The sequence below is a fragment of the Cydia pomonella genome, chromosome 6 (assembly GCF_033807575.1).
Source record: "Cydia pomonella isolate Wapato2018A chromosome 6, ilCydPomo1, whole genome shotgun sequence".
Classification (NCBI taxonomy): Eukaryota; Metazoa; Arthropoda; class Insecta; order Lepidoptera; family Tortricidae; genus Cydia; species Cydia pomonella.
In genome coordinates, this window is record NC_084708.1 from 16,556,866 (window position 1) to 16,569,427 (window position 12,562).

General features: G+C 40.5%; 1 protein-coding gene across 2 annotated transcripts; it reads right to left on the minus strand.

Annotated features, from left to right (window-relative positions):
- Positions 1–3,877: 3,877 nt before the first annotated feature.
- LOC133519119 (mitochondrial ribonuclease P protein 1 homolog) lies at positions 3,878–12,478 on the minus strand. 2 transcript variants are annotated; one of them, XM_061853055.1, is made up of 5 exons: positions 12,139–12,478; positions 11,533–11,750; positions 11,127–11,275; positions 10,643–11,009; positions 3,878–4,263 (listed from the first exon to the last, which is right to left on the minus strand). In XM_061853055.1, the coding sequence occupies exons 1-5, from the start codon at positions 12,272–12,274 to the stop codon at positions 3,898–3,900; spliced, it is 1,236 nt and encodes a 411-aa protein (XP_061709039.1). In that variant the 5' UTR covers positions 12,275–12,478; the 3' UTR covers positions 3,878–3,897. The 2 variants fall into 2 exon arrangements, with proteins under 2 accessions (XP_061709039.1, XP_061709038.1); XM_061853054.1 differs by having other exon boundaries at positions 11,533–11,753; positions 12,139–12,477.
- Between the last annotated feature and the right edge of the window lie 84 nt (positions 12,479–12,562).

The following is a 12,562-nucleotide window of genomic DNA, read 5'->3' on the forward strand; positions in this document are numbered from 1 at the left end:
TATTATGTTTATTCATTAATGTAATTTACGAGACAATCGATAAATCATGTTTGGTGTGATAAAACCTCTTTGAACTAACATTCGAAACCTAATAGTTGGTTTAAAAAAAATGTATTAGTCGACCAAATTAAGAAGGTTCCGTTTCCATGCATATTATTAAGAATCAGTTACCTTTTAACTCAGTCGGATAATATAATGAAAAAGCCCGTGTTATAATATACTGAAAAAGCACGCGTGTTTAATATCTAGAATTATGAGCCAAAAATCGGTGGAATAAAAACGTCGTTTTGAGCAAGTGTGTTGAAAAAGTACTAATTGTTGTTTTTGTAGCATCGCCGCAGTGCCGGATTAACCCTTAAGCAAAATAAGCACTTGCTTAGGGCACCACGTCTAGGGTGGGCACCAAAATCGTAGGCAAAAATAAATTAGTATTATGAAACTTTTTGTACGTGTACAAGTAGGAAAACGAAAGGACGTAAGAGTAAGAGAGTAAGGGCATGTAAGGTCGAATCAAAAGCAACGTAGGCTTTTGATTCGACCTTACGCGGAGGCCCTCAAAGCTCATGGCCAAAAAATCTTGCGGTCGGGGTCGCCAACCCGTCAGCCGATTTTTCGACATAGGCTACCGATCTTGTAGCGAATTTGCTCTCTTGCACGCCAGATTTGTCGGCCAGGCCGAGCCGTAATCCTGCGAACTAATTGTCAATTTTTTAAGTGTTATAAGGGGCCCCGCGAAGGTCGAAAACCAAAAGAATCCTATCAAGTCGCGCATTCGAATAAATCCAAAGGTCAAGCAGTACATACAGGTGATTACATAACTTCGATTTCAAGCCACTGTTTTGCAGTTGGTCTTATGTGGAGCAGAGTCTAGAGGTTCTCTAAATCATTGCCGACAGTTATATTGCCAAATGTCATTTCGCAGCCAATTATTCGGATAATTTCATTTTGCCGAATGATCAAGTGGCAACTAACTGTTAGCAACTGTATGTTTGGCTAACAACAAATAAATGCTTTTGACTTTTCGACTTTTAACATCAAAAAGACACTTTTTAAAACGTAACGTTTTCGCAAGTCGATCTTCTGCCTCACTTACACGGGTGGCGATAATCGCTTACCATCAGGTGATCCGTCTGCACGTTTGCCTCCTGTATCATAAAAAAAAAACTTACACTATGGCTATGGATCCAAATCCAAGCTTTCCTCTCTCGCAGCTCGGCCTTCGGCTTCGTCCACACTTCGCTATTGAATTAGAGATGTGCCGACTAGTCGCCGACTAGTCGGGAAAGCCGACTATCCGGCTACATTTATAGTCGGCGACTAGTCGGCGACTAGTCGGCAAAATGAGCCGAATAGTCGGCTGCCTAGATCTTCCAAAAAAATAAGGAAATAAAATAAAAAACCACCATACTCGAAGTGTTTGCCGATTGGTACCAGTCCACCTCACGAAATAAGCACTTGGCATTGATTACTTTACTTGAATCACCTTCAACATCGTCAAAAAATGTCCACACGCGTGATTTTCTTTTAGACATAATGTTTATAAAGATCACTACTTGTTTATTTAAACTTTTAAACAACAATTACGATTCGTTTTGTATGTTTTTCTAATAATAACACACCGGAGCAACAAGTGAATCGGAAAGGTAAACAAAACTAGTCAAAACATGAAAACGCAACCACGTGCGGCAGCGAATCAGGCGACCCGAACGTTCCCGATTACGCCCGAACTTAGGCGAAGACCATAGTCGGCTACGCCGACTAGTCGTCCACCTGACTGCCGACTAGTCGGCTAGTCGGCTAGTCGGCCAAAACCGTAGTCGGCACATCTCTACTATTGATCAATTTCAAGCTCTGCTTTCTTGCAGCTCGACCTTTTGTAATCTCATTCGTAAGCGCCAATCGGATGCTCCGCGCCTTCAGCCTTGCTATAATCTCAGCCATAGACTTTGCCTTTACACATTATTATTTTCGAAAATTAAGTCCCGTAATCGCGTTTAATTAAGTTCTAAAATTACCTCCAACGTCAAGATAATGATGTCGACTTTAGCCAGTCTTCTCCGAGACCATGGGGATAACGCCATCCTTAGAACGTCGGAGGTAATTTTAAAAACTTAATTATACGTGATTAAGTCTCGTTTCCGTACTCAATAATTTGCTTTTTAAATTTGGCCATTAGTTCAGTCAGAGTCAAGCCCAAAAGCTTAAGAGGTTGAAAAATACTGCGCGGAGCACGGCCAATGTCTTCGCTTACACTTGGACATCGGTTGGCTCGGCCTTCGTCCTCGCACGGATTCCTGACACCGTCGGATGTTCTGGGCCTCCGGCTTTTTTACCTTTATTATATATTTATGGAATCGCACGGTCTTCAATAAATTAAATACACTGTTCAAAACTTTCAGGGTACTCTTGGGCAGGTGTATAAGTCATGTTGCCTACACGGGGATTATTTGAGGATTGAGAACCAAAACACGTTTTAATCGCATAGTAAAGCAAGTACAGAATGATAATGATGAAATATTACTTAGGTAATTTAGGTCATTTCGTTTAAACAGGCGCTTAGATAAAGGTGACATTCGGATGGCGACTTCAGCATTACTGTTCCAACTACAACGTTACTGCTGCAGCACTGTCAATATCCATGATAAAATAATGTGACAGGTTGATGATTCTATTTTCAACAGTAATGTGGCATTGAACGTCACTCAATTTACCAAGAAAATTCAATATAATCGTAATGACTCTAGGGACAGGGGGCACCATGGTCTAGAAATGCTTAGGGCACCAAAACATCTTAATCCGGCTCTGAGCATCGGAATGTACTATTCTGATTAGTGATGAAAGTCAGAATGGCGGGTGTACTTAAATAAAAATAAATAAAAAGCATACCATATTTTTGTACCTAGTTTGTACTATTTAGTACCTCCGTTAAAAAAAATTGTACCTCACGGTACACAAAGTTATCATCAAAAAGCGGCCAAGTGCGAGTCGGACTCGCGCATGAAGGGTTCCGTACCATTTATGACGTATTAAAAAAATCTACTTACTAGATCTCGTTCAACATTTTACCACTTAGGACACACATTTTACCACTTTGGAAGTGTCTCTCGCGCAAACTATTCAGTTTAGAAAAAAATGATATTAGAAACCTCAATATCATTTTTAAAGACCTATCCATAGATACCCCACACGTATGGGTTTGATGAAAAAAGATTTTTTGAGTTTCAGTTCTAAGTATGGGGAACCCCCAAAATTTATTGTTTTTTTTTCTATTTTTGTGTAAACATCATAATGCGGTTCATAGGATACATCTACTTACCAAGTTTGAACAGTATAGCTTTTATAGTTTCGGAAAAAAGTGGCTGTGACAGAATCGGACAGACAGACGGACATGACGAATCTATAAGGGTTCCGTTTTTTGCCATTTGGCTACGGAACCCTAAAAACAGTACACCACAAATAAAATGGCTCATATTATAAATGAATATGAAGGTACAAAAATTTGGCTTTTATATAATTTATCAATAACCACGGGAATATAGCGTAATAAAGTACACCCGCCATTCTGACTGTCAGGATGGTGGGTGTACTGTTTGTTGGTGATAACTTTAAGTACCGTGAGGTACAATTTTTTTTAAAGGAGGTACTAAATAGTACAAATTAGGTACAAAAATATGGAATGGGTTTCATTTAATTTTATTTAGGTACACTTTAGCCATTCTGACTCTCACGAAATATATATGATCGTTGTCAATATAGGGTGACAGTTCAGTATAGTATGAAAAATTTAGTTCCACTGAAATTCCGCAATATGGCGCGTGATCATATATTACTGGTCAGTACATACAAAATAGGTTTGAATTGCAAATAAAAACAATACTTTCTAAATACTCCTATAAATTATATATTATCATCATCATACAATGACTTTTTTGATCTTTTTCTCTTTTCAGTAAATGAGTGTGTAAAATCTTCAGAATAAAAACTTAAATTCTTGAACACGTGTTTTCTTAGTGCCGGAGTACGTTTTAACTTGTTTTCCATAGCCAACACTTTAGTTTCCATTAGCTTTCGTCTTGGGACATGTCTTAATGCATATTCCCAGTCTCCAGTAGTTTTTAGATCTAATAGTATTGGTACCATGTGGTTTATGTTCAGGTTCTTTTTTGAGCCTGGAGCCCATTCTAGATATCTGTCAAGAGGTAATTTTGCCATTTTGATTCCATCTCTCTTAGCTTTAGCCAGGGAGAGGGGCTCATTATTTACCTGTAATAAATGTATACATGTTAGTTGCACATCTGTTTTATTAGAACGGCTGGATCTCCATACAAACAAAGTCCCCATTTTCCTCTCAGGATATTGACATTTTGGAAAATATTTTTAGATATTCATATATATATCGAGGGCTTCATGCTAAAGGGGCGTATAAGCAAGAACCCTACTTTTCAGGAGAGACAAAAAACTGAATAACTTTTGTTACAATGTACCGATTGTTCTACAATTTTGCATAGAGTATTTAAATTACTATCTTTTTCATGTGTCATGCCTAGTTTCATTCTACGTATTCTAAAAAGCAGTAATTATGTAGTTACGCCTCTTTACCACGACAGTAATTTCCGATATAGGTTGGACGATAGGTTGAAATTTTTTGAAAAATACTTGAGATTTATGGTCGTATAATTCATTTTTTTTTTCTATTCGATAATTTAATCATGAAAGGTTGAAATACTGTTAATAATTCGAAATACTTTAATTTTACAGTAATTTAGTCATCATTGTGTAGTTTCTTCTATTTTTTCTGATTTTTATACGCCCGTCTGTGCTGACGAATCTATCGTGTAAGTATCCTTTATTTATGGTCGTATAATAGGGCGCCAAATTATATTTTGAGTAAATATTCATAAGTTCATCTAGATTTTACCATTGAAATGATTCCTGATGGTTTTGATAGTGTCACAACTGTCCACGAGATTAAGCAATGTCGACTCGAGCTGGTTACCGATTGGGTAAGTAACTGTTTTGAATTGCCACTTTGAGCATTTCAGTGTTTCAATACTCGTAGCCTCCGTGGTCTAGTGGTTAGAGCGGTTGTCTCTCGATTCGGAGGTTCCGGGTTCGAATCCCGGTGGGGACACTGTCAAGCAAAAGTCGCTTTGTGACTTTGTGAGACTATTCCCGGTTTGGCTAGGACATTGCAGGCTGAATCACCTGATTGTCCGAAAAGTAAGATGATTCTGTGCTTCGGAAGGGACGGTGTAAAGTCGTTGGTCCCGGCTGCTATCTATCCGGTGGTGCTCGTCATGAGAGCCATGTCAGAGGCCTTTGGCGACTCAATAACTCTAACACCAGGGTTTTTAAGGTACATCAATCTTACAACCCACACGATAAGAAGAAGTGTTTCAAAAGACAATCACGCCGCTTATTCTGATTTTTGCCTATAATAGCAGTCGTTTAGCCCTTCGCTGGGAGTTAGAGTTAAGACGTGTGGGCTTACTTAAGAAAACTGAATTCCAATAAGATCATTTTTACTATTTGTGATAGTAGGTAAATGGTAGTCACTCAAAAGTCGAGTAGTACAAAACGATTTTATAGAAAGAAATTGAAATTGGTAGTAAAGTATGCATGGAAATTGCTAAGACAACACAATGACAGCTTTACTGACTACTATGACTGATTCATGTGGCCTTGCATACAAACCAATATGCCTACAGCCCTGGAAAATCTACAGAATCGGCACTTCATGCAGTAGTAAGTAAAATTGAGGTGGCGGTCAAAAACAGATCCATGTGCTTAGGAACCTTCATAGATATAGAAGGGGCTTTCGACAGGACCAGGTTCAGCAGCATTACAGCAGCACTGGTAAGACATGGTGCGAATGCAGTTATGACAGAATGGATAAACAACATGTTGAGCCAATGAACCATCAAACTCGGGACGGGCGAAACACAGCAGGCATTAATGGCAAAAGGATGCCCCCAAGGAGGAGTCCTATCGCCACTACTATGGAACCTTGTGGTGAATGACCTGATCACTACACTAAACAATAATCACTATTACACAATCGGCTATGCTGACGACATAGTGATACTGACCGGCGACAATCATGCAGGTACGGTATGCGATGTTACCCGCTCTGCACTAGCCATCGTGGAGCGCTGGTGTTTTAACAACGAACTCTCAGACAATCCCAACAAAACTGAGCTGGTTATGTTCACCAACAAACGCAACTTGGGAAACTTCCGCCTGTTCGACACTGAACTCCAACTATCTGCGGAAGTAAAGTATTTAGGGGTAATACATTACTTGACAGCAAATTGAATTGGAGCAATCACCTAAACGGCGAAATTGACAAAGCCACGGTCGTAGGATGGTGGGTAGAACCTAGGGGCTAACCCCAAAGATAACTCTATGGCTTTACCAGGCAGCCATACGACCAATAATAAGCTACGGTGCGATAGTTTGGTGGCCACGCACCAAACTATCCGTAGTTGAAGCTAAACTACAACGACTCCAGAGGTTGGCCTGTATGGCGACCACAGGCTGCATGAGGACAATACAAACCGCGGCCCTGGAAGCCTTACTGGGCCTGCCGCCGCTGCACTGCTACGGCGGTACGTCTCAAAAAATCTAATCTCTGGAGACCACCTAGGGTACCACACACCGAGATCTTCTACGAGGCGATAGGTAAGGAACCGCTAATAGAAGCGGTGACTGACAGGATACCCAGACAATTCGTCTTCTACAAGAAATACAAGATACAGTTACACGAAGAACCTCGTGAAGGACTCAACCCAAGAGAGCTGAGATTCTTCACGGATGGATCAAAGACAAGGTCAGGTACTGGCGCTGGAGTATTCTCAGAGGACCTAAACATACATATCTCAACACCACTAGGACTTGACTAGGTGCCCACAACACAGTCTTCCAGGCAGAATGGGCATCATAATGGCAGCACACGCAATCGCCTCAAGGAAAGTATTGGACTACCCCATCCGCATACTCTCTGATAGTTGGTCAGTACTACAAGCTCTGCAAAGTTATACTTTGACCTCAGGGCTAATCTACGAATGCCACAAAGCTCTGTCAGAGGTAAGCACCACCACCAGCGTAACTCTGCAGTGGATCAAGGGACACAGAAACTCGCGAGGGAACGATGCGGCCGACATATTGGCGAGAGGAGGTTCGGAACTGAGGGTGGCAGGACCGGAGCCAATTATACGTCTGCCTTATGCCTGGCTCCGGAACATGCTCAGACACAACACCAAGGTAAAACATCAACAGTACTGGTCTAAACTAGGCACGTGCAGTGCCGGATTAACCATTAAGCAAAATAAGCACTTGCTTAGGGCACCACGTGTAGGGGGGCACCAAAATCGTAGGAAAAAAAACGCGCAGGCTGCATCAGCATCGCAGTCGTAGTGTAGTACTTATGTACACGAAACTTTTTGATACGTGTGAAAGTACCCATCTAATAACGAAGGGTCGTAAGGGAGTGAGGACACGTAAGTACATCTCCAACCTTACGCAGAGGCCATCAAAGCTCATGGCCAAAAAATTTTGCCATCGGGCTTGTGGCTAACCGATTTTCGCGACGTAGAATACCGATTTTGTAGCGTATTTTGCACTCTTGTACACCAGATGTATCGGCCAGGCCGAGTTGCTGCAGAGCCGCGATCCTGCGACCTAATTGTCAAAGTGTAATAAAGGGCCCTGCGAGGGCCGAAAAATAAAAGCATCTTATCAAGTTGCGCTTTTGAGTTAAGCCAAAGGCCGAGCAGTAGGAGGACCGTGATTACATAGGTTCGGTTTCAAGCCACTCTTTTGCAGTTCGGTGTTAGGTCTTATGCGACGCCAGGCCTTCTACTTTATGCAAACTGCCTCACTTTCGCTTGGCCATGGATCCAAATCTATGCTGTCCTCTTTCGCAGCTGGGCTGCCTTGCTCACACCTCGCCATTGGTTGTAATATGATATCGCGCCGCGATCAGATGCTCCGGACGTCCAGCTATTCATACCTCGCCATTGGTCAAATTCAAGCCTTGTTTTCTTCCAGCTCGACCTTCATCATCTGTAAGCGCCGATTGAACTCTCCGCGCATTCAGCCTTAGACTTTGCCTTTAAAAACACTGATTTAAACCTTCACGATTTAGGCCAATCAAATTAGATCCAAAAATAGCGTTTTGAGGAATTAATTCCCAGCAAGCTGGAAATTGTTTTAATACATTTATTTGGTCCTAAATGCGTGTAATCCGAGTTTGCTCTATCCCAGGAGGTGTGCATACATTTTGGGATCCTTAGGAGATATTTTTTTCCTTTGAATTGCCAAACCACTCGATTTAGAAGGAACCCACTATCAATTACAATAGGACTTGGTGGATCAGACACTGGTAGCTAAGAATGCGTTTTAGGATAATTAACATAATTTTACCAAAAATAAAAAATTACTACCTTTTTTACAATTTACTACGAATACATATTAAGGTACCTTAAATCAATCAATATATTTTATTGCAAGAACATAGTTAAATTACATTTCGGATCCTCAGATATCAATTTTAATAATACTCGTAATTAGAGCAAATTTTCCGTCCGCCGTACCGTTTTGGATTTACAAGCAAAAAAAACTGAAAAAGAGGAAACATTTATGCACACCTCCTGGAATGGAGTAAACTCGGATTACACATATTTTTAGGTCGGAAAAATCTAATTGTTTTGGCCTAATTGTGACACATTATTATTTAAGAAAACGAGACTTAATCCCGTTTGATTAAGTTCTAAAATTACGACCAACGTCAAAATAATGATGTCGACTTTACACAGTTTTCTCCGAGACCATGGGGACAACGCCGTCCTTGAAACGTCTTCTGGTCAGACGTCATTTTGAAACTTACCCTATTAAGTCCCGTATTCATAAACAATAATTTGCTATTTAAGATATTTTTGGCCATTGGTACTGGTTCTGACAAGAACCAATGGCCAATGGCTAAGCCCCTACTGAAGCTCGGCCTTTGCCCTCACATGAATGAGCTTCGCAGGAAAGCTCTAGAGGTTGCAAAACTCTGTGCGGAGTACGGCCTATGTCTTACGTCTTCGCTTACACTTGGAAAATGGTTGGCTTGGCCTCCGGACTTATGCGAAACACGGTCTTCGAATTTGCTTACACTTGACCTTACCTACTCTTGGAACATTACTGCTGCAGTACTGTCAATTTCCGTGACAAAATGATGTGACGGATTGAAAATTGTATTCTCAGCAGTAATGCGGCAATCAATGTCACTCAATTTACCAATAAAATTCAATGTAATCTTGATGAGGGGGCACCATGGTCTAGAAATGCTTAGGGCACCAAAATGTCTTAATCCGGCACTGGGCACGTGCAGGCAGGCGAAGGAAGCCTTCCCGACAATCGACCCCGGTTTGTCGAGGAGGCTGAGACAGCTGAAGAGGCCACAGCTCCGGCTTTTGACTGGGGCCATAACCGGCCACGCCCCTCTAAACAAACACCTACTAACCCTACGTGTTACAGATAGCCCCCTTTGCAGAGCGTACTTGGAGGCAGAGGAGACAGCCGCCCACGTCATTCTTGAATGCCCAGAGCAGAGCCATCAGCATCAGAGCGCTCCACTTCATTGTTATTATTCGCACGGGATGCACACCATACTGTAACGCACTAGACACTGACTGGGAGACAGGCGGCCCTAGTGCGCTTACCCGCTTGACAGAAAGGGATAGCAATATGCGGCAATCAAGGATGCTGTCTTCGCGCCCCTTTGGCCCGGCATTATTTGAAGGCCAACGTAATTTTTGCACGGTCGTATGTTCATACGCCTCTTTGCCGCGACGCACTTTGAGGATAGTTGGTAAAAGTTTATGGTCGTATGTAATGTATGTACGCCTATATAGCGTGACACTATTTCGTGGTTCGCACTGTCACGTGAGAGAAGTATGTACGTATGCCTTTATACTCCGATGAATATTGGGGACTGAATGAAAATATCACTTATACGCCTTCAGTACGGCTTTTTGGAACGACATTAAAATGATGACTGTCAGTATATACGCCAAATGATTTTTTAATTATTTAATTAACTAATTGCTATGATAAAATTATGAAAAAAATTGTGCTTACATATTGTTAGAAGACGAATACGATGCCGTTAAAAACGAAAAATGACATTTTTGTGTATACGCCCCTTTGGCCTGAAGCCCTCGATATGTATACCATAGCTATGCTCCTATGTTTGACATTTTTTTTTATTATAAAAATTAGGAGCGAAAAACACTAAAAAATTGAAAAAAATCAAATGTAGGGGCATATCTGCGATTTGATATACAACAAATTGTGAGTTGATATACAACAAATTGTATCAAAATATTTTCAATAATGTTAATATCTAGAAAGAGAGGAAAATGAGGTATAAGTTTGTATGAAAAGGAGATTTCGCGCGAGTCCTCCACTTTCGTCTTAAACAAAAACCTTAATCACTCGGAACTACAATGTTTTCATTTTACTTGAAATATGCTATTTTTACGGCCTAGAGCTTCTGACAGCAAGATTGTGTGACACAGTAGTAGTAATATTAATAGGTAAAGTTTGTGTAAAACAGACTGCTCTGAATTATAAATACCAGCACTCTTGGACATACCTTATCAACCATACAACCAATGATGTAAATAGCATCATGATCATACTCCGTCAGTTCATTTCGACAATGTGGTGTGAGATAGACTAATTTCTCTTTTGGGAACACATCTAAGTAACTTTCTGTGTGTATATTTAGAGGTAACCATGGCTCTTCAAGTGAGGGTATATTCTTTACCAGTTGTTTGTAGAAGTGTCCTTTTAAGTTCACATTACACATGTGCACATCAAATGGGTCTTTATGAATTCTATTGTCACCAAAGACAAAGGTCATTTGTTTAGCAGCATTTACTGCTTCTCTATATATCATATTGTTCTCATAAGAGCAATCTATTACCACTTTTTGACCATGCATTATAGCTTGCAAAGCTCTGAAATGAAAGTATTAATTGTATAAGAATGCACCACAAAACTAAACAACTTACGAACAAAATTTTCTATGGCAATTCAGCAATAAGCATAGTGCCAACTTATATTTTTATATTCACCTGTAGTTATCAAAATTGTTCATAGACTGGTCTCGAATACGCAGGAACAATGATTGGTGTTGTATTCCATACAACATATCATCAGGAAATTCTCTAGTATCTTCAGGTTCTGATTCCAAAAATGCTTGTTTTCGGGCTTCTTTTTTTGCCTGTAACATGTCAATGCCTGTAAATATTTAACTATAATGCTAAAGTATAATAACTCATTCAATAATATTGACAACCAGTCAGGCCTAGTGGCCTATGAAGCCGCTGGCCCTAGGTTTGAATCCCAGTAAGGGCATTTATTTGTGTGATGACCACAAATAATTGTTCCTGAGTCATGGGTATTTTCTATGTATTTATATATTATGTATATATAGTGATGGGGTGTTACCAGTAACTTGCAATTCTTCTAAATACTTACTTTTTGGTTTTCCTTAGCTCTTTCAGTTTTAAATAGATACAAAAGGTATGAGTGTCTCTGATTTCTACTAGGTAGGTCCATGAGATGTTTCCAGTGGTGGCCCTGCAGCTGGTCCGGCGCTTGGCGACCGTCTTGCCTCATTACTTCCACCTCTAACATGAGAATACGTAATTTCTTTTCAAGATCTTGATCACCTTTGCATATTTCGTTAATAATATCTTCTGTGAACAATTTTATTATTTTCTAATCAAATGAATACGAGTGAAACACTATCGAAATGTAGTTAATTCCATGTTTTACTTACTCTAGTGTTCTACGTGACTAGATATTAGCCGGGTCCACACAGAGCGAGCATACGCACGAGGCAATTTTCTCACGCACAATACGGCCAGTGTAGACGTGCCTCGGCCGAGGTGGCATACTCGGGCGAGCAAAACGCGCGCGCCGCCTCAGCCGAGGCACGTCTACACTGGCCGTATTGTGCGTGAGGAAATTGCCTCGCACGTACGTGCTCGCTCGCTCGCTCTGTGTGGACCCGGCTAATAAGGTTTGAGGTGCATAAAATATTATACATGAGCACTTGAGAAGACCAAAGTAGAGTCTTACCAGAGTAGTCCTCTGACTGCTGCGATAATTGACTGGCTGGTCGGAAGAATGTTTGTTTAATGTGAACAACATTTTTGGAATGCAGTTGTCGGATAGGTTGGCGCATATGATGTAAAATTGACCTTATACAGTACATTTTAAAAATTCTGTAAGTCTTCTTTATATGTATCCGTTATTCCGGGACACATAAAATAAGACTGGTAAAGACGCGAAATAATGTATCTCACGTCATAAACAACAATAACTTTTTAATGTCTTCTCATTATTAAAATTTATAGAATTTAAAGAAATAAACATTAGCCACACGGACTAGTCAAATCTCAAAGACAAAACTCAAGGGAGCTGGCGAGCTGTCAAAATTTGGAGGTTAAGTGCGAAGTAAGACACTTTATCAGGCTTTGAGTGCCAATTACATCCATACTTT

Coding starts and splice junctions, on each gene's coding strand:
- LOC133519119 (XM_061853054.1), bottom strand. CDS start 12,274: ATGTACTGTATAAGGTCAATTTTACATCATATGCGCCAACCTATCCGA. Junction 11,754..12,138: donor GCAGTCAGAGGACTACTCTG/GTAAGACTCTAC, acceptor AATTGTTCACAG/AAGATATTATTAACGAAATA. Junction 4,264..10,642: donor TTGGTTGTATGGTTGATAAG/GTATGTCCAAGA, acceptor CATTTATTACAG/GTAAATAATGAGCCCCTCTC.